Raw genomic sequence first — 26,448 nt, 5'->3', positions numbered from 1 at the left:
AACTGACTAGATATGTGTCTGTGGTTCCTCAGTGAGGGGGACATTGTGGACCCCTGCATAAAGGGAATGGTCAACTGCCTCCGCCTGCCAGACCTACTCAAGTGTTTCTTGGCCTGGATCCTGAAGTACACAGTGAGTATGGGACCAAGGTGGGGAGGCATTCAGGAGGGGAGGAGCCCAGGGAGGAGAAGGACTCAGAGAGGAGGATGGGGCCCAGAGAGTAGTGGGGGCTTAGAGAAGAGGAACCAAAAGGGCTGATGGGGACCAAAAGAGAGGGGTGCTTTCAGAGAGAGGAGTGCATCTCAAAAAGAGGAAGCCTTTTCAGAGAGGGAGTGGGGGCCAAGAGGGGGCTCAGGGCTTGTGGAGGAGTAGAAGCTTCCATGACAGTGTGCTGAGCAGAGTTGCTCTTCTTGGACCCCCATCCTGGGAAGGCTGGTGTTGCCCTGTGGTTTCTGAATGGGTTTCTTCCTCTAGGAACCCCGAGCTAGCGAGACTTGTGAAAAGTTTCGTGGAGTGGGGTGAGTGCTAGTCTCCTCGGGTCAAGCTCACAAGCATCTTCCATGGGGTAGGGGAGTTGAGTGAGGGTCATGTGGCTAGAGTTGGCATCCACTGAGGGTGAGGGCTATTTAGACTTTGGGATCTAATTAGGTTTTTGGGTCATGTCTGACACTAGTTAAATTTAGACTTTTGAGTGGGGTTGGGATTGGGGCTACTTTGGGCCTGAGGTTTGATTTGGAGTTAAGCTCTGAGTTCTGGCTAGAATTAGCTTAGGGTAAAAGTTGGGCCTAATCTGAGGTTGGGTTTGGGCTGGGGTTGGGGTTAAAGTTGGAAATGGTCAGCCTGAGGGCTGACTGGGGGGCCTCACAGGTTAGGGGAAGAACCTGTGGTTCTGGGGGGAGGCTGTGAGTCTCTGTGGCTGGTGACGGTGGAGGGGGGAGGGCATCAACCAGAGGGTGTGTACTCTTGGGAATGTTGGGTAGGCAAGGTATTTTGGACAGCAAATAAGACAAGGGTCATCCCAGCCCATCAGCTGATTTGTAGCCTGCACTGAGACTAGGCTCTAGCTCTTGGCTGTAATGTCCCCATTTTGTATAAAATCCCAGGCTGACCTTTGGAATTCTGAATCTTCCTTATTCCCCCAGGACTTCCAAGAAACTGTGGGAGCAGCACGCAGCAGTGCAGGTGATGTGTGCCTGAAGAGACAAGGGACTGCTGGAACAGGGGCAGCAGAGGCCTGGGTGATGACAGGAGTAGCCAGACAGGGAGTAGAGCTCTGTCCCAGCCTGCAGGGGAGGCCCGGCTAAACTCAAATGGGGAGGCTCGGTGACCCAGGAGGTTAATTTAGTCCATTTCCTTGGGGGCCAGGATAATATGTTGTTCCCAAATGACTGCAGCTTGAGATTCCCCTTGCCATCCCTTTACCTCGGCCCCTGGGAAGGCCCTGACCCTCCCCAGATAGCTTAGTCTGTATCTTACAGCCTGGGGATTCTTCCTGATCTTTAACAGGACTTGGCCTGGCAGCCCCTGACCTTGTCCTGCAAATAGTGACCTCTGCTGGTCTTGCCCCTCCCATACCCCACTATCCCTGCAGGAATATCAGCAAAAGTTCATAGCCAAGTGGAGGTCCCTGGATCTGGACGTGCTGCTGATGCCAGCTATGGACCCCGCTTTCCATATATGCTATTCTGCGATAGGAACAGGTGAGAGGACACCAGGTCTTAGTGGAGTTGAGACCCAGAGTCCAGGATTTCAGAGTCCTGCCACAGCCTCTGAGTCCTTGACCTCTGTCACCATTCAGTATTTAGAGCAATGTCTTAAATTGAGATAAAATTCAGATGACAAAAATTCACTATTTTACAGTGTACAATTCAGTGGTTTTTAGTATATTTAGTGTGTGGTGCAAACACCACCACTATCTAATTCCATTTCCATTCCCCTGAAAGGAAACCCTGTACCTGTTAGCAGACACTCCCAAGTTTTCCCATTACCTTTTATTTATTTGTATTTTTCATTTTTTTTAAGTTTATTTATTTTACCTTTTGAGAGAGAGAGAGAGAGAGCACGTGAGCACATGCATGTGGGGGAGGGGCAGAGAGGGAGAGAGAAATATTTGCGCTATCAGCACAGAGCCAAATGCAGAGCCAGACACAAGGGCTCAAACTAAGGAACAAACCATGAGATCATGACCTGAGCGCAAACCAAGAGTTCAGATGCTTAACCCACTGAGCCATCCAGGTGCCCCTCCCATTCAAATTTTTTTAAACATTTTTTTTTTAGTTTATCTATTTATTTTGAGAGAGAGAGTGCAAGCAAGGGAAGGTCAGAGAGAGAGGGAGAGCAAGAATCCCAAGCCGGCTGCATGCTGTCAGCCCGACTCGGGGCTCAATCTCAGGAACTGAAACATGAAATCGTGTCCTGAGCCGAAATCAAGGGTCGGACGCTCAACTGACTGAGCCATCCGGGCACCCCTGAAATACAATTTACATGCAATGAAACTCACCGATTTTCAGAGTGTAATTTGATAAATTTTAACAAATAAATATAGCTGTATAACCACCACCATGATAAAAGTATAGAATATTTTGGGGCCCCTGGGTGGCTCAGTCAGTTAAGTGTCCGACTTCAGCTCAGGTCGTGATCTTGCCATTTGGGAGTTCGAGCCCTGCGTCAGGCTCTATGTTGACAGCTCAGAGCCTGGAGCCTGCTTTGGATTCTGCATCTCCCTCTTTCTCTGCCCCTCCCCTGCCCGTGCTCTGTCTCTCTCAAAAATAAATAAACATTAAAAAAAATTAAAAAAAATAGAATGTTTTCATCACCCACCAAATCTCCCTGATGTCCCTTTGCAGTTCACTCTACCCTTACATCCTGCAACCACTGATCCGCTGTCACTATAATTTTGCCTTTTCTAGGATTTCACATAAATGGAATCCGAAGGAATAAGGCTTTTCTGTCTGGCTTCTTTCACTTAGCATATCCGTTCACTCATAACATGCTTTTTGCTGCCTCACTTCAAAAGGTGGCTTTGGCCTAGCCCCCCTGAGATGCAGCCTTAGCACAGGGCAGTGTCTGAGACATTGCTGGGGCCCCTGCCCAGCACAGGTACAGGTCTCAGAGGTGTTCTCAGTGCAGAATGAAAACCCACCTCAAGCCAGGACTGCTCTGCCCCGGGTCCCCCCACAGTGGCTGCCCAAAGGCACATCCCATACCTGGCCCTGCACTGATGTCCTCTGTTGTCACCGCTGCCTCTTTGACAGTCACTCCCGACATGCAGGTGGCTGTTGCAGAGGGGAGCTGCCTTTTAACTCAGGGTGGCCCTGCACACCTGGGCCATCTTGGAGCCCAGTGTACTGCAGGCATGGGCTGACTCCTCTGTCACCCACCAGCTGTGTGGCCTGTGGAAAACCACTTAACCTGTCTACCCCCTCGGGTTCCACATTTGAACACAGGAAAGAGTACTCTCCACTTCCCAGGGGTGGAGAGGACTCAAGGAATCAGCAGTGGAAAGAGGCCAGCACGGGGCCTGGCACTGAGCAAGGCCTCCACAGCGTCCGTTCTCTCTTTCCCTCCACCGCGGGGTGAGCGAGAGGCAGTTGTCAGGTGCACTCCCGGCGCCGCGCAAGCCCAGAGTGCTACAGTTCCAAGGAGGACCCTGAGGGGGCGCTCACCCAGCATTCTTCCCCACCTCAGTCTTGTCGGCTGATGATTTTCTGGGCTTGCCTGGACCTTCTTACAGATATTGCCTCCTACATGGGCCTGTACAACATCCTGAACTTCCCTGCTGGCGTTGTGCCGGTCACCACTGTGACGCCGCAGGATGAGGAGGAACTGGCCTTCCACACGGGATACTACAGAGATAGTACCGACAAAAATTTCCAGAGGGTCAGTTTCCCTCCCCATGCCTCTCCCCCAGCAGCACAAGCCAGGACTGATTCTTGCCTCAATCCCAGTCGGGCAGATTGGGGCAGGGTGGGGCCAGTCATTCCTAGTGTTTATCCTTTATCACTTCTGCTACAGTGTTATCTCATCTTGGAGGACACACCGTTTTATCTCCAAGTCCGACTCTGTCCCTGTCGTGGGAGAATACTTAACAAAACCACTGGTCTTCTTGACACTTCCCTAGGAAAAGTCGATCCCAGAGGCAGGAAGAGGGGGGCAAATGTCCCTGGTGAGGAGCTTAGTATGTAACTGGATTGGACACTGCTCCTCTCTGAGCCTCAGTTTCTTTGCCAGGAAAATAGGAATTAAAATATCTGCTTTACAGGGTTGTCCTAAAGTTGCCACTGAAAAACAGTGAAGCAATTAGCATAAGGCTTTGTATACAGGACGTGTACAATACACGCTACTATATCACTGATTCCGAGGTAGCTTCACAGAAGGAAATATTTCCATGGGCCTATTTAATGCACGGTCTGAAATGACAAGCCTGTCTTGGGTGACAGGGAGAAAGAGAGGGAGAGAGAGACTGACTCTGAAAGGTATGCATGTGTCTGAGTCAGACATTAAGCAACTTACTTTTTTGGAGATTGATTTTATTGCTAGAGTTACCCAGTGGAACTGCTGACCTGAATTCTGAGAAAATAACAATAAGGATACTACCTAATGTGTCTTGAGCTCTTACTCTGTTCCAGGAGCTGTTTAAGAAGTGCTGTATATATAGTAAATCATTAAATCCTGTAACTGTCTCGTGAGGTTTTACAAATGAGGAAATGCAGGCATACACAGGTTAAGAGACTTGACCAGTGCCACACACAGCTGAAGTGGAGGAGCCAGGACTTGAAGCCAGTTGACCTGGCTCCAGAGCAAAGGCAAATAAGGGCTTTCATAAAACAATGAAAACACGTTTGAATTTCATGGCAGGACTTAGGATCAGTCCCCATGTTCCTAAGTCTGTATTTGAGGCCCAAGTACCCCCTTCACTGCAGAAGTATGACTAGGCTCTAGATCAGGGATTTGCACATTCTTATTTCCTCTGCTGAGAACATTAGGTGGATACTCAGTTTTGTATTTTTAAAAAAATTTTAAATCTTTTTATTAAAAAAACTTAATGTTTATTTTTGAGAGAGAGAGAGAGAGAATTCAAGTGGGAGAGGGGTGGAGAGAGAGAGAGACACAGAATCTGAAGCAGGCGAGAGAGAGAGAGAGAGAGAGAGAGAGAGAGAGAGAGAGAGAGAGAGAATATTCAAGTGGGAGAAGGGTGGAGAGAGAGACACACACAGAATCTGAAGCAGGCTCCAGGCTCTGAACTGTCAGCACAGAGCCTGACGCGGGGCTTGAACTCACTAACCACAAGATCATCACCTGAGCTGAAGCTGGATGTTTAAGCAACTGAGCCACCCAGGTGGCCCCTTTAAAAAAATTTTTTTAATTAACAGTTTTATATTTTATGATTATAGTCAGTTCTGTGCATGGGGAGCAAGTTTTACATCTTAGCCCTGGCGAACTATAGACCGATACAGTCAGAATAGGTTTTCCAGGTTTCCCTGAGAGTTGAGGAAGCCTGGAACTCTGAGCTCCAGGGCATCTCTGCCTTAGTATAGACTGGTGATGAGATGTTTGGACTAATGCATATGGGTGGTAAGGAAGGCTGGGCGAGGGACCTGTGAGCAGAAAGCAGGCTCTAAGTCCGCTGACCCCCTCTCTGAGCAGGCGATACAAGGATCTGTGGGACTTCCTGTGGCTGTGCAGTGCATTGCTCTTCCATGGGAAGAGGAGCTGTGTCTCCGGTTCATGAAAGAGGTGGAGACCTTGGCCAAGAACCACAGTGGACCCAAGTGACTGGCCACTCCTTCTCCCGGAGGCCTTCTTCATCCTCATCCAAGTCTGCTCCTGATGCCCCTTTTCATGAATACCATATCTGCCTCATGTCTCCTCCTCCCTGAGGCCCACCACATTCCTTTTCTTTGTCATTCCTCTGTGTGGGTACTCAATACATGGACTCCTCGCATTGGCCCAAGATGGGGCACAGGGTGAAAGGGCCCAATAAACATTTCTGACTGCTTGACCTTGCGATCTCTGGTCTAGGTGGGGCTCTAGCCTCCTGGTAGCCTTCTGCCTCCAGCTATTCTCCTCCAGCTCAGTCCCCCAGATGATATCCCAGACTGCAGCAGAGGGGAAGGAGCCCCAAACAGAGAGGCTGGTGACCTGGGTTCAAGTCCTGGTTTTGCCACTGGCTTGCTGTGTGATGCTGGGCAAGTTGTTTCTCCTTTCTGGACTTCAGTTTTCTCATCTACAAATTGAAGGGGTTAGATGTGATGAGGTCCATGGTATACCTGTCAACTTGACTATTCTGTGAGTTGTGACTTCTAGGCACTTCCCTGATCTAGAACTTGCCATGGCTCCCATTGCTGTCTAGAGAAAGTTCCAAAGAGCAGGACCAAGGGAGTGAAACCCAGTCAGAACAGACCCAAGGTTGGGACCCAGACCCAGGCTCACAGTCCAGTGCTTAGCCTGCAAAGCTGCAATTTCTTGGCTTGACAGCCAGCAGCTCCCAAGATCCTCCACAGCCTCTTCTGCCAGGGCTCCACCACAGCACAGCCTCCCTCCCTTCCCTCAACCTGGAGCCTTCTTGCCACCACAAGCATGTTTTACACTTCTGCCTCTGTGCCTCTGTCATCCTGTTCCCACCACCCAAACACGTTCACTGTCTTCTCTGTCCTTCAAACCCTGCATCAAATGCTACCTCCTTCAGGAAGTCTTCTTTGATCCCTCCAACTCCCTCCATGACCTTCCATTCATCTGAACTCTCTTGAGGTCCTCCTGCATTAAGACTTACCCTTTCTGTATCTCACTCCACTTTACAGTCCTACTTCCAGTCAGCCAGGCAAGCTAATGGACACATTCCTTCCTGTGCTTGATAGCACAGACTTTCTGAAGATAATACCTCAACACAGAGGAATAGATTTCATCCATCCACCCATTTGCCTACATCAATCCATCCTACATTTGTTGAGTGCCTCCTCTGAACACAAATGATGGAATTTCAGGCAGAAAAAGACCGGAGTTTAACTAAGAAGGAATCACACCAGGGGCACTTGGGTGGTTCAGTTGGTTAAGCATCCGACGCTTGATTTTGGCCCAGGTCGTGATCTCACAGTTCCTGAATTTGAGCCCTGCACCGGGCTTTACACTGGCAGTGCAGAGCCTTCTTGGGATTCTCTCTCTCTCCCTCTCCCCCCCACCCGGCACCCCACGTGTGTGCTCCCCTCCCCAAAATAAATACTTTAAAACAAATTAAAGAAAAGAAGGAACCACACTAGAAGGGAATCCCTGACTCTACCTATCACAGAAGGAACCATTTGGGATGTCCAGGTGCAGGTGAGACAGGGCTATTGCTGACCTCACTGTGGCCTCTACCTCTCTCCAGGCTCTATCAGAATCTGAGCCCTCTGCTGGAGAAGAAACCTCATGGTTTCTCCTCAGACAAGGCTAGCAGGGCTCCTGCTTTGTTCTCTCTCCCCCATAGATGGGAGGTCTAAGAGGCTGGGAGATAATGGGGGTGGAAGAGCAGAGAGGTTTTCTACCTCAAGTGCCTCCTGCCTCCTCTCTCACTCCCACTGGCTGCAACAGTTTGGGCACCAGGGGGCAGCATTGAGCTTCACACAGCCCAGACAGTGGTTGGCCTTCAGCTTTCAGATCCACTGTCAGCAGGACTTTCCCAGTGTAAACTCCACTGCACAGATGGGAAAACTAGAGATGGGGAGACTGAGATAGGGGGACATAGGAATAAGCCGGTTGGTTTACACATTAGTAGATTATAAGAGATAGGGGGCAGAATTCTACTTTTGTCTGATATTAGCCTGGGGAAAGAGAGTGGCAGATACCTGGACAAGGGGCCAAGTAAATGGGAAGCCCATCCTAAGACCAGATTTCCCTCCAGGCTGGGCTTTCTCTTGTTTCTCCTGAGCTGATAATTGGGTCAACAACTGCCTTCCTCCCCAGTTCCAGCTCCAGCTCCAGCACTGACCTGTAGCCTCTCACTACCTGCCAGCACCATTTTCAGCTGCCTGGTCTGTGTGACTGTGGGCAGGTCATTGGCTTCCTCGGCACCTTTTGCCATAGCAGCTGAGGCTGTGTCTGGTGCGGATGGGATGTCCAGGGACAGGACCTTGCCTTCCTTCTCCCCTTCCCTCTCCTGTTACACCCACTGTGGACTCCTTGATCTGGGTGCACATGTGCCCAACTTCTTCTCTGCCTCCTCTGCAGCCTTGGGCAAGCCTCCCAGCTTCTCTGAGCCTCAGTTTCTTTTGTGAGTTGGAAATGATTACAGCTGCAGGATGAGACCGATCCACAGTGGGTGAAGGCCGGGTGGGAGAGGACTTGGGGTCCCCTCCCCAGCCCGGGAGCCCCTGCTGGGGTGAGAGGCCACCTCAGGTCTGGTGTCAGGGTCCAGAATTCACCAGGAAGAGCCGGCTCCTCCTAGGGAAGCCTGAGAGCAACAGGGTGGTGGGTCACTCTGGGGGAGGAATGTACCTTCTACTAGGAGAATTCTGGTGGGAGGGGGTGTCTACAAAGGCTGGCACTGAGGCCCCTGACTAGGACACTCTGGGGAGGGTGTGCCTTGAATTCTGGTCTTGTTTCTGCGCTGTGGGATACAGGTAAGAGCTATCCCCTTTCCGGGCCTCCGTTTGCACTGTGGCTGCACGGGGGAAGGGTGTCCGCGTGTCCCCAACCCCTCCCCACCCTTTTCATTTCCAAGGCTCTGGCAGTCAGCCCCGCGTCGTCTCACCGGCCCAGGGGCGACCCGGGCCCCTCCACCTTACCCATGGCACTCCAGTTCCGTCATCCGCGCGGTCTCGGGTGGCCGGGGCGGACAGACCCCGGCGGAGACCCCCTCCTCTGGCGTACCCCGGCCGACAGAGTCCGGCTCCCTCCCCGGCCGCTGCGCCGCCCGCCGCGCGCGCTCAGGCCGCCCCGCCCGCCGCGCCTCCCCGGGCGCCCGCATTAAAGCGCATATGCAAGCCATGAATTATCAACTGAAAGGAGTCAATTACCGGCTCTAAAAACGAGTGTCTGCGCCCGGAGCGCCCGGGGCCATCCGCCTATTTACGGAGCGATTTCCCCCGCCCGGCCTCCGGAGGGATAGACGGGGAGAGATGGAGCCCGAGACCGGGAGGGAGAGAGCCACGGGGAGAGAGACTGGGAGAAAGAGACGGCCAGAGACCCGCAGACACGGGGAGAGATAGAAACTGGGACAGGAAGGAGAGACAGGTCTAGAGAAACACGCAGAGACTCAGAGGAGGCAAAGGCAACTTGGGGAGGTGGGAGAGGAGCGTCGGGGGGAGCCCCAGGACCTCAAAGGCCGTTTCCCCTCCCCCAGTCTGTGTAGGGCCCTAGCCCTCCAGGGCTGGGGAAGGCTGGACTGTTGGGTGGAGCACTGGGGGAAAGATCTGGGGCTCAGGGAGTGACAGAGTGGGGAGCACTGTTCTGGCAGGAAACGGGGAGGTGGCTATGGCATTGTCCTGTGTGGAGGTGAATCTGACAGTGTGATCAGGAGAAGAGGGAGGAGGGGCCAGCAACAGGGACAAAGTGAGGATAGAACCCCAAGTGGGGGTGCCTGTCAGCCCCAGCATTGAGAGAGAGAGGTGGTGAAACCAACCTGTCTGCCCCCCAGGCTCTCACCCAAGCTGCTCCCCTCCCTGGAAATGCTTTGCCTACTGGACTCCTACTCTTTGACTCCTGGCCTCTGCAGCCTCTGTGCCTTCCTTAATGTCAGCACATACCCCATTCTATTCCAAGATCCAGGCCTGACTTCTCCACCAGACAATGAGTGTGGCAGGGGCAGGGCCTCGCCCACCTAGGCCCTCTGGAGGGAGCTACAGGGAGCTACATAAGTATTTGTTGAATGAGTGAATGGAGAAGTGAGCTGGTCTAGAGGGGACCTCGGCTTGGACTGAGGCTGTGACCAAGGCCCAGAGTTTGCAGGACAAGGCTGAGTGCAAAGCACTCTGTACAGATCACGTGGAAGGCTTCAAGCCACCTCAGTGCTTGGGTGAAGTCACCCAACTGAGTGTAGCCCTTGCTATGCAGGGGATGGGGGTGAGCAAGGGAGGAGCAGGGGCAGCAAAGGTAGGGGTAATGGTGGGTGGGGTGGGGGAAGCTGAGCCCTAGCTCAGCAGCACCAGCAAGTTGCTGCCGGAGCCCCCAGGGCTTGTACTTCCAGATCCCTGGAATCTTAGGCCACTGCTGGAGGAGGTGGGGGATAGGGACCCCCCAGGAACTCTGAAGGAGGAGTGGGGGTCTAAACTGGGACAGAGGGAAGAGGCTGGGCTTGGGTATCAAACAAAACCCTTCTCTTCTAGCTATGTGACCTGGGGCAAGCCCCTTAACTTCTCTGAGCCTCAGGGTCCTTAATCTAGAAAATGGGGACAATGCTATCCACTTTCTAAGAATGTTCTCACATGTGCATAGCACTTTCCCAAGAGGGAAAGTAAAGAGTGAGAACAGCTACTATTTATTGAGGCTTACAAGGTGCCAAGTGCTATGATTAGTGGATTATCCCTATCTGCCTCCCAACCACTTTCCCATGTTGTGAAATCACTTTGCAGACAGGGAAACATGAAGAGGGGCTGGGACTGGGAAGTGGTAGTATCGAGGGTTGAAGCCAGGTCTGACTCCAGAGCTTCCTTAACCCCTGCACTACAGGACCTCCCAGACTAGGCCCAGTGTGTCCCCTGCCCTTTTCCCTCGGCCCTTCCAGCCTGACTGAGCCCAGATCTACTGAAAGAGCTGCTGCACGGTGGGCAGGAGAGCTCAGGTCCAGCAGAGGTGGCCCCTGGGGTCCTGTTCCCACCATGGAGTGGGCTGGGCCGACGAGTCTGCGGCCCTACCATGCCATTATCAGGCAGCCAGAGGGGGTGTCTGCAAACACCAACGCTGGGGTTCCCGTGACCGCTCGCCTATTAGTGGCTGGTGGCTTCACAATGATTTATTGGGGCTTCTTCATTTCCCCTTGGTCTGCTATAAACATATTTATACCACCAGAGTGACCGATAAATTTCCCTTATGAATCCCGTTATCTCCCCCATTAACCATCCGTCACCTTTTATGCGGCCACAATGGGCAGGGCCAGGGCACAGGGGCTGGGTGGGAGGCCCGAGGCCAGCGCAGCCTGTGGGCCCAGTGAACTCTTCACCTCCCCCACTGTTCCCCAGACGGTGGTGGCCGCTGCTGCCTTGGAGCTACCTCTAGGATGAGGATATGGGCCACGAACAGACTGGATGGGGCCCTTTGAAATGCGGCTTCCTCCTCGTTCTCAGAATAGGGAAGTGCCTCTCAGGGGCTCACCTGAGTCTCTCCCACGCAGCTCTGGCTTTGTCTCCTCTAAGTGAGCAAGAGTCTTCTGAAGCTGCTGCCACTGCTCTTCCTCCTCTCCCTACCCCAAGCTCTCACTCTCATCCTTCCAAGTGCAGCAGAAAGCTAAGACACATCTAGCCAGAGGGCTAGATGCCAGCACCTTGGCGTTTGCCGAGCACCTCCTCTGTGCCAGGCATTTTAGATCCATGATTTCATGTGATCCTTACCATGGGTCACCATGGAACACAATGGAGTCCTGGAGCCGGGCCTTTACAGCTCCATTTGCCTGATGAGGAAATAAGTCTCAGAGACATTAAATGAAGAGCCCAAGGTCACCTAGCCAAGGGGTAGAGCTGTGATTTTGGGCCTTTCTGGCCCTAAAGCTTGTGCTTTCAACTACTGCACTCTCCCATCTCTTCAGATGCCCTGGGCTAGGAGGGGTTAATCCAAGACATTTTTCAGTGGAGAGGGCTACTGAGCAGGGAGGAAGGAGAAGAGAGAGGGGAGGGGAGGGGGCCTCAGTGGAAGGCTGGCAGGGAGAAGGGGGCAGGGCAGTGGAGTGGGGAGTGACCTTGGGTACCTGTTGAAGTCAAGCTGCTGGGAGTGGGGCAAGGTTTCTAAGAGCCCACGTCTGGCAGGACAAGGGGCTTGGCACACAGTCTGGGCTAGTAGACCGGGGCTCAGACCTTCTCAGCTTATGACTAGGGTAAGGCCTCCCCTTCTCTAGGCATCAGCTCTTCTGCCGGAGCCTCAGCATGGAGGGTTCTGCCCTTTGAGTACCTGATATATCAGCTTCCTTGGGAGATGGCTGTGTGTGTGTGTGTATGTGGGGCTATCTGAGACTCCTGTTTCTTCCACCTTCACCCACAAAGTCAGCTAGAACTGCTGAGAGCTCCTGAGGAGTTAAGATGACCCACATTCTCCAATGGAGAAGAATCTTGAGACTTAGGTGGACCAAAGTCCTGAGTCCTGGCATTGCTTCTCTGGCCCAAGGAGAATGTTATTATCCCCGCTTATAGATGAGGAAACTTAGGGCCAGAGGAGGAAGGTATCTGAGCAAAGAACAGAGCCCTGGGTTAAAATATGGTGACTAGGAGGGGACTCAGAGGAATTAGGGCCGGGAGGTAGCAGAATTAGGCTGAACAGGGGTGTGGAGTACTCCTGCTGGGTAGGAGGTGGCCATGGGTCTGGGTGGGGGTTTAGTTCTCTGAAGGATGTCTGATTACTCTTCTCTTCAGTAACATTCTGGGTGGCCTAGGGGTGACTAGGGTAGGGGGGATTATGGGTTTAGTACCCCAAGGAAACAGATTCTCCTCTGACTTCATTTTATTTTTTGAGAGACAGAGAGAGACAGATCGTGAGCAGGGGAGGAACAGAGAGAGAGGGAGACACAGAATCCAAAGCAGGCTCCAGGCTCTGAGCTGTCAGCACAGAGCCCGATGCCAGGCTCGAAGCCATGGACACGAGATCGTGACCTGAGCCGTAGATGGGCACTCAACCGACAGAGCCACCCAGGTGCCCCTCTCCTCTCACTTCAAGAGGAGGTCATTCTGGCCATTTCCCTGACTCCTTTGGTCCAGAAGGAGGAGTTGTTGGGGGTTGTTATAAGATCTAGTTGGTCTACTTCCTGGCTCCCCACACCCCAGAACCTTGGGGAAAACAGCCATGCTGGGAAGAAGAAGATCCGCTGTGCAACCCAGAGCATGTTCTTGCCCTTTCTGAGCATCATCCCTTAGACAACCTCCAGCTCAGATTCCAGACTCCCTGCTACCATACTCCGAGGGGACACCCCTCCCCTCAGACCAGAGCTCCTGAAGGGGCACCATGACAGACACAAGCAGGCCCCACAGCCAGACACTCTCACCTCTCCCACGGTGGTTCTCAGCCTTGCTCTGTCTCCTTGTCTCACCTGCTCTTCTTCCCCTCCTCCCGTTTGCCCTCTCTATCCTACCAACTGTCTGTCTGTCTGTCTGTCTGTCTGTGTGTCTTTCTCTCTCTGAGCTGGCAGCCCACTCCCCCACGTCCTGTCCTCTCCGCAAGGTTGGAGGGAGGGGGCGCAGGGCTGGGAGTGTGTGTGTGAGTGCAAGCCAGCGCTGGAGCTCCCTCCCTCTCCCTCTCCACCCTCTCCTGCTCCCCTTGCCACACTCTCTCTCTCTCTCTCTCTCTCTCTCTCTCAGCCATTTTCAATGTCATAAATTTCCCCGTCTCTCTCCTCCACTCGGCTATTACCTGCGCCTCCGTCACCGCCGTGCGCTCGCTCCCAGATGGGCTAGGCCATCTCCGCTCCGCAAATGACTCAGGGAGAGAGAGGCAGGGAAGGAGGGAGAGGAAGGAGCAGAGAGAGACGAAGAGAGATTGAGAGAGAGTGAGAGGGAAGGCAGCAAGCAGAAGACAGGAGATGGAAGCAGAGAGGGAGAGAGAAGCAGCCTCCTCTCGGAGGCTCGGCCTCCTCTTCCCACCTCCTCCAAACACAAAAGCCGCTGCCAAAGGGGTGCCTGCCGGCCAGGAAGTCCAGGTGCCAGGGCAGGAGGGGGTAGTGCCGGAGTCCGGGGGGTGGAGTCGGGTCACCCAGCTCTGCCCTTCACCCAGTGAAGCTCCCTCTTCAAGCTTCCCACAGGCCTCTCTGTGTGCTAGTGCTGGTGGCGAACCAGACATCTGGGATTCCTTCCTGGGTGACTCCCAGCCAAAGGGGCAGACAGACAGGGAGGTGAGCCCCCTTACTATGTGCTAGCCCTCCATGGAGACACTGGCAGGAAAGGGGAGGTGTTCAGAGTTCCCACAACCCAGGGCAAGCTGCGCCTCTCCCTGCAGAATTGGAGGGGGTCGAGGCTCTCCCCTAGACCTGGCTTCTTGCCACCAGTGTGGAGCGCCCCCCTCCACTCCTAGCTTCAGAGGAGCTCTTAGTTTTCTCTACCGGTTCCTGGGATGAGAATAGGGCTGGGAAGACTCAGGCGGTCTGGGGGGAGACAGCATGTCCAGGACCCCATAGGATGGAGAGTGAGGCAGAGGGGGGATCTAGGCGGGGCTGGGTGGACGTGGGCCTAGGCCCAGAGCTGCTACCAGAACCATCCCCGCCCCCTCCCCGAAAGGTTTCCTGCTTATATTCTCAACACCTCCAATTTCTTTTAAAAATGCAGAGATGACCATGTTGCTCTTTTAGTTCAATCCTCCCACGTCTCCACAGCCCACTGGAAGCAAAACCTGTACTCCTCACGCTGGCTTAGGAGGCCCAGTCCCTTCTGGCACCACCCCCTCCTGCTGCTGCCCTGACTTCTCTCTCCTGACGGGGCCTAGAATATGCCCAGAGCCTTTGCACTCACTGTTCTCCTCTTTCCACAGGGCTGGCTCCTCATCCCTCAGCTTGAATGTCACCTGCACGGAGGAGCTAACCCTGACCACCACATCCAATGATGGGTCACCCCATTAACTCTATAGTGGCCTTCTGATTATTTATTTTGTGGCACTTTTTACCTTGTGTCAGTGTTTGCTTACTTCTCTGTTTACTCGTTTAGTGTCTGTCTCCTCTGATTGACGGACCTTGCATGAAGTAAGAACCATGTTTGTCCTGTTCATTGAAGATAGTAACTACCATATCGTGAACCCAATGAAGTATTTGTCGAATGAATGAATGAATGAATGAATGGAGTTGATGTAGGTGCATCCTCCTCATCTTGGTTTGGGTTGGGATGGATGTCGGGGCTCAGCTGATGGCCATAGGGTTGCTGTCCATCTGGCAATTTTGAAATCCCAGTGCACTAGATTCCATTCCAACAGGGAAAGGCATCTTGCCCTAATGTTGGGAATTTAACCTGTAAACAGGGTCAGGCCTCATTGAAGCGTTTTCCTCTACTACAGTCCACACATCAGCGTCCCTCCATCTGTGGGTAAACAACACACAACTTCGCAGACGCTCAGACACACACACACACACACACACACACACACACACACTCACCACAGGCATCCCCATACCTCTGTACAGAGTAACCTAAGATAAGCCACCCTCACATGCATACACAGAATCCCCCATAGATGTCTGGATACATCAAGGCATACGTACAGAGGGGAAGCCCAGTTACCCACATTCCTGCACGCACTAGACACAGCCCTACAGGTATATTTGTGAACAGATGCACACATAAACACACATACCTACAAATATGTACTTATGTGTGTAGTAGACACAATCACAAAAACCAACATAATTAAACACTAAAATGACATCAGTGGAAGCATGCCTGGGTGGCTCAGTTGGTAGAACGTGTGACTCTTGATCTCGGGAACATGAGTTCGAGCCCCACGTTGGGGATAGAGATTATTTAAAAATAAAATATTAAAAAAATGACATTAATGGAGAAGACACCTGTTCACTTGCTAACTGACTCAGGAGTCCACACCGTGGAGTTAACAGACTGGGCTGTGAGCTGCCCTCCAGCGTGGGATGCGCTATGCTGAGTGATCCACACATTCCCACCTCATTCCTCACCTCCTCTGCCCTACTGCCCCAGCTCTCATGGTCTTGTGAGAGGCTCAGGCTCCAGCAGACTCAATCTGTGGCCAGAGGCAGGGCTCAGCTGGAACTGGGGTCAGGACTTGGTCTGTGGCCAAGGTCAAGGTTCACTGGGTGACTGGGGTCAGGCTCATCTGGGACCAAGGTCAAAGGTCAGTCAGAAGCTGAGATTTCCTTGATGTCCTGTGTCTCTGTTCACAGGTGTGTCCCCCACATGTGCTATCCCAAGGAGCTGCCTGTGGGAACGAGACGCAGGGTCCTTATCGTGCGTGGGCCTCCGTGGCTGGTGAAAGGGGGGGCAGGTGGGGGCCGGCCAGGCAGATAGCTGTGAGGTACGTTTCCATCTCCGCGGGTCGGGCGGGCGAAGCCATTTCCAATCTGCTCTCTATCATTTTCAATATCATTAATCCCAGACACTCTATTTTCCATGCCTGCGCAGCCAGGCCCCCGAGTGTGCGCCGTGTAAAGTGACACATATTCATCACCGGCTCGTGGCGCCGGCGCCGACGCTGATACAATATTAGTGTTGCCCCCCCGCTCGGGGCCCGCTCCGCCCGGCTCCCCGATGGCACGAATCCATCACCTGGAGCCCGTGTCACTTTCCCCAGCAGCCACATTTGTTTGGGCACTTAGGAGGTAATTGTGGCACATTAGCCAGGGCGGGGAAGGGCGCTGGGCCCTCAGGAGGAGGGGAAGCAGAGGCATCTTCTTCCACAGCCTGAGCCCACCCTGGTCTGGTGCTCTTGGCTCGGGCTGGGGTTCCAGAAACCTGGGCTCTTGCTCAGCCTTGGAGAAGGTGGCTCAAGGAAGGTCCCACGTGAGGGAGGTCAACTTGGGCCCCATCAAGAAGTCTCAGCAGGGTTTCTCAGCTCCTCTGTGAGCCCCAACACTGGGGCTTGGTCTAGATGTTGTCCCAAGCTTGGAGGTGATGGCTTTGAAAGCTTTTCTTGCCAACCAGTCCATATCCCAGCACTGAGACTCAGGAAGTGGCAGTTCTAGCCCTCCTGGCTCTATTTCAAGTCACAAATGGGAGAGGGCGGTGGGAGGGGGAGCAGGAAGGAGGAGACACTCCCTTGCCCTTGGGAACCCAACTGTGGTGGAAAACCTGGCCCTGCCCCCCACCCCAGAACCTGGGTCTGAGAAGGGAGGCTCTTAGTCTGAGAGGGGGTGGCATGGCCCAGCCCTCAGGAGCCCTGTCTGAATCTAGGAGGAGGGGAATGTCACCAGCCTGAGCAGTAGATGATGGCCCAGGGCCCAGAGCTTTTGGGAAGACTGCCTGGAGGCGGTGAGCCAGACATACACGGACAGCCTCTGGCCACTGGGAGGCCCAGAGTGGCTGCAGTGGAGGGAGGAGCAGCGGCCAGGGTCATTGATCTGGGCAGGGGCCAGGCTGTGCTGGGGCATGGGTTCTCCCTCCTCAGTCCGCAGGGCTAACACCCATTAACCTCGTCAGCAGACAAATTGCCCGTCTTGTCAAATTCCCATTTAAAATGCAAACTCGATTTGACAGAGTAAACGGAGCGGAGGTGGGAGCGGATAATCCAGTGGAAGCTCATTAACAGGGCCCAATGAGAGGGGCCTGCCAGCAGGCCCTAACACACCAGCCCTGATGAACCTCCTGGCCGTTTAACATCCCACCACCTGCTCAGCGCCCTACTTGCCTGCCCTACTGCCTAACGCCCCTCAAGGAGTCTAGGGACCCCAGGTGCCTGCCACTACCCAGGGGAAGGTACATCCAGGAAACAAACAGAGCTGGGAATCAGCCTCTGCCTCTTTGCCTGTCTACTCAGTGGCCTTGGGCAGCAACAACAGCAACCATTTGGCCCCCAACCTGGGTTCCCATTGGAACCCTGTATGTATATTCTCCTACCTGGCCTCCCCCTCCCCTGCCTTCACCGTACGGGTCCTGCGAGTTGGCATTATTAACCCAAAATGAGAAACCTGGGACTCCAGACGGTCGCCCCAGTTAGCAATAGGCAGGCAGAGCATGGGTTTGACTTCCGACCCATCACTTGTAACCACTTGTAACCACTTGGCCTTCCTGGCTTGTGAATGGCTGTCCTCCCCTCTCTGCTTGCCTGGTTTCAGTGCTGTCACAAGCTGTGTGGGTCTAGGAAAAGTGACTTCCTTTGAGCCTCATTTTTCTCATCTGTAAAAAAATGGGCAAACGACAACTGCCCAGCCCGAGGGGTAGGGTAAGGAGAATTTTAGTACATACCTGGTTTAATGAAGACATAACCACCCCTACAACATCTGCAGATAACTTAGCCCCAAATGGAGGTGTCTTGGGGCAGGTGACGGTTGTGCCCACCAGGCCACTCCTTCTGTCCTGTGCTGCAGCCAGGCTGCTGCAACCTGTTTCTGATAGTTGGAGCAAGGGTTGATTAAGAGGCCCTGGAAGGAAGCCTCCAACCAGCCGGAAGGCCACTGCCCCACCTCACCTCTGGGGCGCCCAGCCTGCTCCCCCACAGATACTCACAGAGCCCCCGAACCAGACAGGGGCGGCACCTGTCCCAGCCACCACACGGAGTGCTGCACCATCTAGCTGTGCTGGGAGCCGAAGCTGGGTGACCTTGGGTGGGTGTCCTCATTGGGTCCCCTTGCCTGTTACTGCCATCACAGCAAGAGCTTCCTCACCCTCAGTCTCTGTCCCCCACCCCATCAGTCCTTCGTAGGTACCAGAGCAATGGCTCTTAATCCCACCACTTTCCCACCACCACTCCCTACCACTCCCAAGGTAAAGTCCAAATTCCTCAGCTGGCATTCAAGGTCCTACACAATCTGGCCCTAGTTTACCCTTCCAGTCTCTCTCATGGACAGAGTGCCCCGAGCCCTCCCAACTTTTTGCCTTTGCCAGGCTGTGAGTGACCCTTGTATCCTTTGCTGACACCACCTCTGGACTCAGCATCCACCCTAGGGGATCCTCTTCCTCTTCAGACCTTCTCCACCCCCCATCCTTGCCTGACTCCAGCAGTGAGCTGGAAGAGACCCCTGTGAGGCTCTGGACCCTGTCTGGGGGTGGGGGTAGGGGTGGGCTGCAGAGGAAGAGGCTGCTGTGGCGGGGGGGGGGGGGGTTGTTCTCAGCCTCCCTCCAGTTGTCTGCAGAACCATCCTCTGAGGCTGGCCTAATTCCCTTCAGAGCCCGGCTTCCATCTTCAGGGTGGTGCTTAGGGAGCTGAGAGCCCAACGTTAATGCCTAAGAAAGTCGTGGGTGGATTAGAAAGCGAGGGGGATTAGGGCCAGAGCTGGTAGCTGATGCAGGAGCGGAGCCCCTCCCCCTGAGGAAGAGGAGGCTAATCCTGCTTAGTGACTGAGGAGCCCACAGTGCTGAGGAGGGGCCTTCTTTTCTATCCGGGCTGCCTAGACCTGCCCGGGAATAAGCCCTGGCCCAGCCCAGGCAGGGGCAACATGAAGACACTCTCACCACCTCTGTCTTCCCAACTTTTGGTCCACTGGTGTCCCCCCAAGCCACATCTGCCTGGTCCCTCACTCTACCCCAGTCCTCCATGCGGCCCCAAACCTTTTCATCCTGCGGTGCCCATCCAAACTGCCTTGTGTGGCTGCCCTCCCAACTTTGATAACACCCACAGCTTCACGGACTGAGCCATTCCACAGAGACTCCTGGTGCCCCGTCCGTCCGTGTCGCCTAGCGCTCCGGGGACGCTGCAGTGCTTCCCGGCCTCCTCATTCCTGCAGCCGCTGACTGTTGGCTACTCATGGGTCATGGTCAGCTTCTTCTCTGGGGAACAGCCTTCAGCTGCCTCACCCAAGGTATGCCCTTTCCCTAGGGGCGGTGCACAGGATGACTGGCCAGTGCAGGAGTACAAGGTCTGACCCCTTACCTCAAGCTTCCTGTGGGACTGGCTGAGGCCACTGAATCGCATGGATGGACCTCTCCCTCTGTCTGGTCCTGCTGCCACTGCTTCAGAGGCTTGTTCCCCAGAGCACTGCTCAGCAAGCCCCCTGCACATTCTCTCCCTGATCGCTTTAGGAATTCTCCTCCTTTACTGGCTTTTTCAAGTTCCAAGGTCGAGGATGGAAGATTATGTTGGTCACTGAAGGGCCTGGATTTAGGGGCTCCCAAACTAGATGCTCACAACTCAGCCAGGCGAGGACCAGCAGTCCCTTCCCTGAGAATTAATCCTGCGGGGCTTTGATTTCAATGGTTTAGGAAGTCCTTCGGACTGAGTAGAGAGGGAGGTCTTGCCCTGGAGCCCAGCCTGGGGTCTTGGCCTGAAAGAGGAGGCAGATTCTGTCTGGGGAGCTGACTGAGGAAAGAGAAAGAAACTTGGTCTGAGAGTTTAATCTGAAGGGGGAGGCAGCTCACGTCCTGTGAGCCTGGTCTGAGAGGACAAGTAGAACTCTGACTTGGGAGCCTCGTCTGAGGGGGAAGGAAGGAAGGACAGTACGTGAAGAGCCGAGTTTGAGGAAGAAGAGCAGGCTCTGGACCAAGAGAAGAGGCAGGACTCTCCCCGGACTGCCTGCTCTCCACCACACCGTGCATCTAGGTCTTCCTTTGCCAGGCCTGCCTCGCCTTCCAAGAAGTCAGCCAGCTGGTGTGATGCCTGAATGTGGGAGGACTGAGTTTCTAAGTTAATGACCCAGGTGCGTGTGAGAAGAATAGGAAGGACGTCTACTACCTGGCTCCTTAGTTCCATGAGGCTTGAAGATGTGGCATGTGGGAATACAGAACATCCTGGATGCAGGGCCTCTGAGAAATTCTAGTCCTGGAGTAACTTGAGAGCCGGGGCAGGGACCTGGAACAGGACGGACTGACCTCTGAGAGTCGGTTTGCAAAGCGGGGGTCAGTTGGTGGGGGGGAGTACTCCCACTCTGTTCCCTACCTTTGATGGACAAATGCTAATGACATTACCAGCGATTGACCAGAAACGAATAAATAATTCAGTCTGGCCTGAAAATGGGAGAAAAGTACTTAAATGCTATTGACAAGCCAGTCCCTGGCCTCATTACCCATGCAGACTCAGGCCTCCACATCGACCCTGCCCCCCAATTTCTTCAAACCCCACTGTGGGCAGCCTCAGGCCTCCCTCCCACCAGCCTGGCCTAAGTTGAATGTGTGGAGAGCAACGTGAGGAGACCAGAGGAAGGGTTAGGGTTTATGGCTAGAGGCACCCCCAGAAAGAACCCCAAGCAACCCCCTAAGTCCTTCCCCTTTCCTCAAACCCTCGCAGCAGCTTCTGTTCCCAGGAAGGGTTCCCAGCCCCAGGTGCACGTGCACAGGGAGCACAGGCGTGTGCTTACACGCACACGCAGAGCCCAGCAGCTGCCGCATCCTCTTCCAGGACAAGAGGAGTGGTGACCCCCGGGGCGGCTGTCAGTCACTGCGCTCTCGGGGGTACAAACTCATTAAACGTTTCCCTGCCTTGTCACAGGGGCCCAGTCCCGGAGTCAGGCCTGGGGAGGAGGAGGAGGAGGGGGAGGAGGAGGAGGAGGAGGAGGAGGAGGAGGAGGAGGAGGAGGAAACAAATGTGCAGCTGATCCTTTAAAAGCACATCCTGTATTGTCTGACCCCTGGAGAAGAGAAGGGGATTGTGGAGGGTGGGGATTACCCCGGGAAGGGCCTCATCATGGGTTTCTCCCGAGTCTGGGATTTCCAGCTCCTGTAGCACAAGGAGCTCCCCCCCAAGCAGTAACTTTGCAAAACAAAACCTTTTCATGTTCTCTAAGAGTCTCCCTCTCTCTTCCTTGGCTGCCTGAGCCTGACTCCCCTTCATGGGGTCTCCTCTGGCATCATCAGTTCTCTTCAGGGGGACCTAGAGAGGCTACCTTCCTCTGGCCCCATCCCTGCTGCCCGCACGTTTATGCCAGTCAGAAGCCTCCTGAAGGCTCGACAGTCAGAAGCCAACAACGTCCAGTCCACAGAGAATGGGGAGCCTCAGAGCCCCTCTGGCGCAGCAGGCAAGCCACCTCCTAGCAGGACACAGTGGTGGGGAATTTGGGAGGGAGGGCTGTGATGTAGGCCTGGAGGTGCAGGATGCCTCAGAAGGTATGAAGGGCCTGGGTCAGAAGGCACACTTCAGCACAGCCCAGGATGTAGTTCTTAAAGGGACCCTGTCCCTTTGTGAGCCCGATAATTTGCTCCCGGGTGTGGGCAGAAGCTCCAGCGGTTTCCTCCTTGCCCATCACAGGTAGCTCGACTCATCCCCTCACTCCCTTTGGAGACTGGAACCCCCACGCTGCTGTGTGTTCTGGCTGGGGTCACCAGTCCTGGCCTCCCTCCGGGGCTCCTCCCTCCTGGGCTCCTCCCTCCTGGGCTCCTCCCTGCCACTTGTCAGAACCCTGCCCTGACTAGGGCCTGAACTTCCCTGGACCAGCTTCTCCCTTCCAATTCCCCCTCTCCACAAAATCCAAGGGCTTCTCAGCTTTCCCAGGCACTGTACCCCCTCCCACACTCCTCTGGAGGGAGCTGAAAAACTCTGCTTCCTGCTTGTCATCCATAAGGCCCTTTCTCCTCAGTGTCTCTTCCCCCACTGGAGTCCCACAGGGAGTCATTTATCCGGATCGACTGGCTCTCCTCAGTGCAAACATTCGCAGGAGCATTAACAAGCCTAAAACCCAATTAGCCTTCAATTACTCAGGCCTCAGCCAGATTTTCTGTGATGGGGACAGGGGTAAGGAATGCGTTTGGGCACTTTGGGGGGCGCTGCTTGGCTGGTAGCCGCCCTTCCCCCCCCCCACCGCACCTCCTGGAAGCCAAACACCCCCCACCTTGCACCACTACTGACCCAGCCGGCCTGCTTTCCACCGCTCTCCCTCTGGCCCTGCACCACCTTCTTTCCTTCCTTCTTCCTGCCCTCCTTTCCTTCCTCATCCCTCTTAGAAAGTTATTATTGTTAAGTATACATAACTAATACATGGTTCAAAAAACTCATTCTAGGGGTGCCTGGGTGGCTTAGTCGGTTAAGCGTCTGACTTTGGCTCAGGCCATGATCTCCTGGTTCGTGAGTTTGAGCCCTGCGTTGGGCTCTGTGCTGACAGCTTAGAGCCTGGAGCCTGCTTCGGATTCTGCCGCTCCCCCATTCATGCTCTATCTCTCTCAAGAATAAACAAACATTAAAAAAATTCAAAAACCTCATTCTAAAAACATAATGCAAAAGAATACAAAGTGAAAAGGTAATACTCCCCCTATCCCTACCCCATAAATCTCACTGACAGTAATTGGGGGTTCTCCTTCCTTCCACATTTGATTCTATATATTTACACACACACATCTCTCATATAGGTTAAAATTTTTTTAAGTTTATTTATTTTGAGAGAGAGAGAGAGAGAGAGAGAGAGCACAAGCAGTGAAGGGGCAGAGAGAGGGAGAGACAGAATCCCAAGCAAGCTCACACCATCAATGCAGAGCCCCATGCGGGCACTTGGACTCACAAACTGTGAGGTCATGACCCAAGCCAAGAACAAAAGTCAGACGCTCAACCAACTACACCACTCAGGTGCCTCCCCCAATATAGTTTTAAGTGTTTTTCTTTCAACATTTCAAACTGGGACCATACTATTCATACTGTTTAATGACTTACTCTAGTCACTGAACAATACGTCTGCTGCACCTTTCCATGACAGCGTGGGCGGATCTAGCTTCTCCTTCTTCCTGGGTGCATAGTTTGCCATGGGATGGCTGCAGTGATGTACTCAGTCCTTGCTCGTTGGACTGCATCATGGCTGCAAGTACCTCTGTCCTTACACCACTATGCACACAGGCCAGTGTTGCTGGGGGACAGATGCCTAGATGTGGAATTGTTCGGCCTCCGGGGATGCATATTTAAAATTTTGATGGTTATTGCCAAAACTCCCTCTATCTCCAGAACCTCCAAGGTTGCGCCATTGTACCCCAAGCATCCATCGCCCTACTGCCATCAACACTGGGTATTAGCTTTATAAAATTTATTTTTTTCTCAATCAAATAAGACTGTGACATCTCACTGAATCCGTTCTTTTTCCTCATCCACTTTTTATCTTCACCTTTACTTCCATGTCTCACTCCTTTCTCACTTCCATCCCTCCTGCCTTACCCTCTCCCCACCTTCTTCTCTCCCTCCTTCAGCGCCTGTCTTTCTTTGCCTCCTTCTCTTCCCCATTATTTTTCCTTTCTCTTCTCCATGTCTTCTCATCCCTCACCTTCTCCCTCTCCTTCTCCCTCCTCCCCCTGAGTACTACAGTGGGGGGGCATCCAGAGAAGCTATTAGCTCTGCCCCCCTAATACTCTGAGTCCCACTCGCCTCTTAACACCTCCCTGAGCCTCTAAGCCCCATCTCACTCTCGTCTCCCTCTAATCACTAAGGCTTATTTCTGATTTTCTGAAGTGACAAGAAGCTGGGTTTGGGGGGAGGGGGGCTGTCAGCCAGCATCTCCCAGGATTGAGGGAGGGAAGCCTGGCTCCTCAGATGTGGCGGGTAGAGACTCCAGCGAGGTCCTCCTCACTGTGTATAGGCCCAAATTCCCCAGCCCTTTCTGCCTTGGTTTATGGCCTAGTTTTCCCCCTCAGGGTGTTCTTTTAGGCTACTTTCTCTGGTCTCTCTTATAAAAAAGAACGTGACTCCCCACCTTCACCTAAGGGAGCTCCTATGGCCAGGGCCTCAGTTTTCCAATGTTCACCTATTCTCCCTTCCCTGCCACACCCCTGCTGCACCCACCTCCTTCTGCCCCACCCCTTTGATCCTGAAGGTGGGAAATGCCTCCGTGCTGCAAACCCCTTGTCTTCTGCTTCCTACCCCATGGAAATCGGACTCTCTCCTCCCCTGTCCCAAATCCCTCTCTCCAAAAGCTCTGTGAATTGGCATAAATTTAATTAAGGACAGCAGCAAATCTCTTGTCATTTTAAAGACATTTAAGGTTTAAAATATGTGCTGAGAGTAGAGGTCTCAAGAGAGGTGGGATGAGGGGGGCTAGAACTAATTTTGAGGAGTTACACTCGAGCCGCCCCAGTTCTAGCCCCTCTGTGTGACCCTGTATGCTCCCCTTGGTGTCTCTGAGCCTTCCTCATCAGCTCTCCCAGAACTCATAGGAGGCTCAGCAGGAGGAATACCTCGCTCCTGCCTGGAAATGTTCTCCCTACGCTAATTTAATTACATGGCCTAACTGGGCCCAGGCTGGGGAGGTGGCTAATGGCAGCTGCAGAGACAGTGGGTAATCAAGAATTAATTAGGCGTTTCTGGGGATTCCTGAGTCTGGACTAGGGAGTTCTGGGAGTCTGGCTATGGCTGGGCAGCGTACGGGGCCCCTCCAGCTCCGCCTCCTGCCCTGCCCCTATCTCCTCTGGAGAGGAGCAAGTGGCAGCCCTGGCTCCAAAAAGGCTCTGGGTGCTGGGCTGTCAGCCAAGGCAGTCTCTGATCCATGGAATATGGAAGCACCCAGGCTCCAGCACTGATAGGCCAATCCAGGAACCCGCAGTGAGCTGTGCAGAGACAGGTGTCTGTGCCAGTACGTCTGGACATTTGTGTTAGGGGCTTAGCCTGTGCTGAAGATGGTGCTTGGTCTAGGCTGGGCAAGGTGGAAAAGGAAATGGGATTCAGCCTCTGGGCTCTGGAGTTCAGCCCTGAGTTTTCTGCCTCAGCTCTACTACCTGCTAATGGCTGGTCCCTGCACAGGGGCCTTCCCACCTGTCTTTCCCTCTGCTCCAGTGTCTGCCCCACAGCTCCTCACCAAGCGCTTTCCTTCACTTCCCAGCTTTCAGGTTGCAGCTGAAGCAGCCCCTCCTTCAGAAGAAGCCTTCCCTGGCCACTCAGTCTAATTTACCTCCCCAGGTGCTATCACAACATCACTTTGCCTTGTTTTCTGTTCATGTATTTCTTTGTTTCTTGTGTGTCCACCTGCCTCTTTCCCTAGAATAAGATTCCATTTGGAGGCAGAGACAGGGTCAGTCTGGCTCCAGCTGGATCCCCAGAACCTTGCTGCCCATGGAAGGTGTTCCGAGAAGGAAGAGCGCTCTCTGAAGCTGTTTCCTCACCTGTAAAATGGGGATATTAATACACTGCAGGCTCTGAGGTTGGGAGGAGGATTAAAGCGTGGACTCAAGAAGCACTGAGCACCGTGCCTGGCCCAGACCTCTCCAACACGGGCGATGACCACGCGATCCACACCATCGGACTCGTCGTATTGGTCACCAACATCACTGACGAATTTCGTGCTCCAGCTTCCCCGGCCCAAGGACGCGGCTGCGGGGTGGAAGGCGCCTGCCGGGCAGGGGCCTCGCCCGGCCCAGCCCGCCGACCCGCCGCGGGCCCCGCTCCTTCCCAGGCGCCCCCGCGCCGCCGGCGCTTTGAAGTCCCAATCCGGCAAATAGAGTCAATCAATTATGAAGGGAACAATCTGGCGGCCCCTCGGGGAGCGGCGGCCGAGCGATCCCGGGGGATTAGGCCGCAAATCGCGCTGAGCCTCCCTAAGTGACAGCGAGAGAATCGCGCGCGGCGGCGGCGGCGGCGAGAGCGGGAGGGAGCGCGGCCGCTAACCCGATTATGCAGATCCGCGGGGGGCGCGGATTAGGCCGCGGGGGCGGCTTCGCCCTAAGCGGCTCGGGGATTTGGGAAAAGTTTACTCGGGCGGAGGGGGCGGGGACTCCCCCCCGGCCGGCGGCCGCACTGCTCCCAGCTGGGTGAATGGAGGCGGGTCGGTTGGGCCGGGAGAGG

General features: G+C 54.1%; 1 protein-coding gene across 1 annotated transcript in view; it reads left to right on the top strand.

Moving 5' to 3' along the window:
- The window catches only part of LOC124514361 (vitamin D3 hydroxylase-associated protein-like), a 38,885-nt gene extending 12,676 nt beyond the window's left edge, over positions 1–26,209 (top strand). The window contains exons 10-16 of the mRNA XM_047082356.1: positions 33–132; positions 1,592–1,700; positions 3,734–3,879; positions 5,647–5,771; positions 14,632–14,706; positions 16,004–16,104; positions 25,866–26,209. Coding sequence (XP_046938312.1) covers positions 33–132; positions 1,592–1,700; positions 3,734–3,879; positions 5,647–5,771; positions 14,632–14,706; positions 16,004–16,104; positions 25,866–26,209 — 1,000 coding nt within the window. The remainder of the gene's footprint in view (positions 1–32; positions 133–1,591; positions 1,701–3,733; positions 3,880–5,646; positions 5,772–14,631; positions 14,707–16,003; positions 16,105–25,865) is intronic.
- The last annotated feature ends 239 nt before the right edge of the window (positions 26,210–26,448 follow it).

The sequence above is a fragment of the Lynx rufus genome, unplaced genomic scaffold (assembly GCF_022079265.1).
Source record: "Lynx rufus isolate CCGP_SWC_20201006 ecotype Redwood Valley unplaced genomic scaffold, mLynRuf1.p SCAF_2, whole genome shotgun sequence".
Lineage (NCBI taxonomy): Eukaryota > Metazoa > Chordata > Mammalia > Carnivora > Felidae > Lynx > Lynx rufus.
Note: the sequence above shows the minus strand (reverse complement) of the source record. Positions and strands in the feature narration are given on the sequence as shown.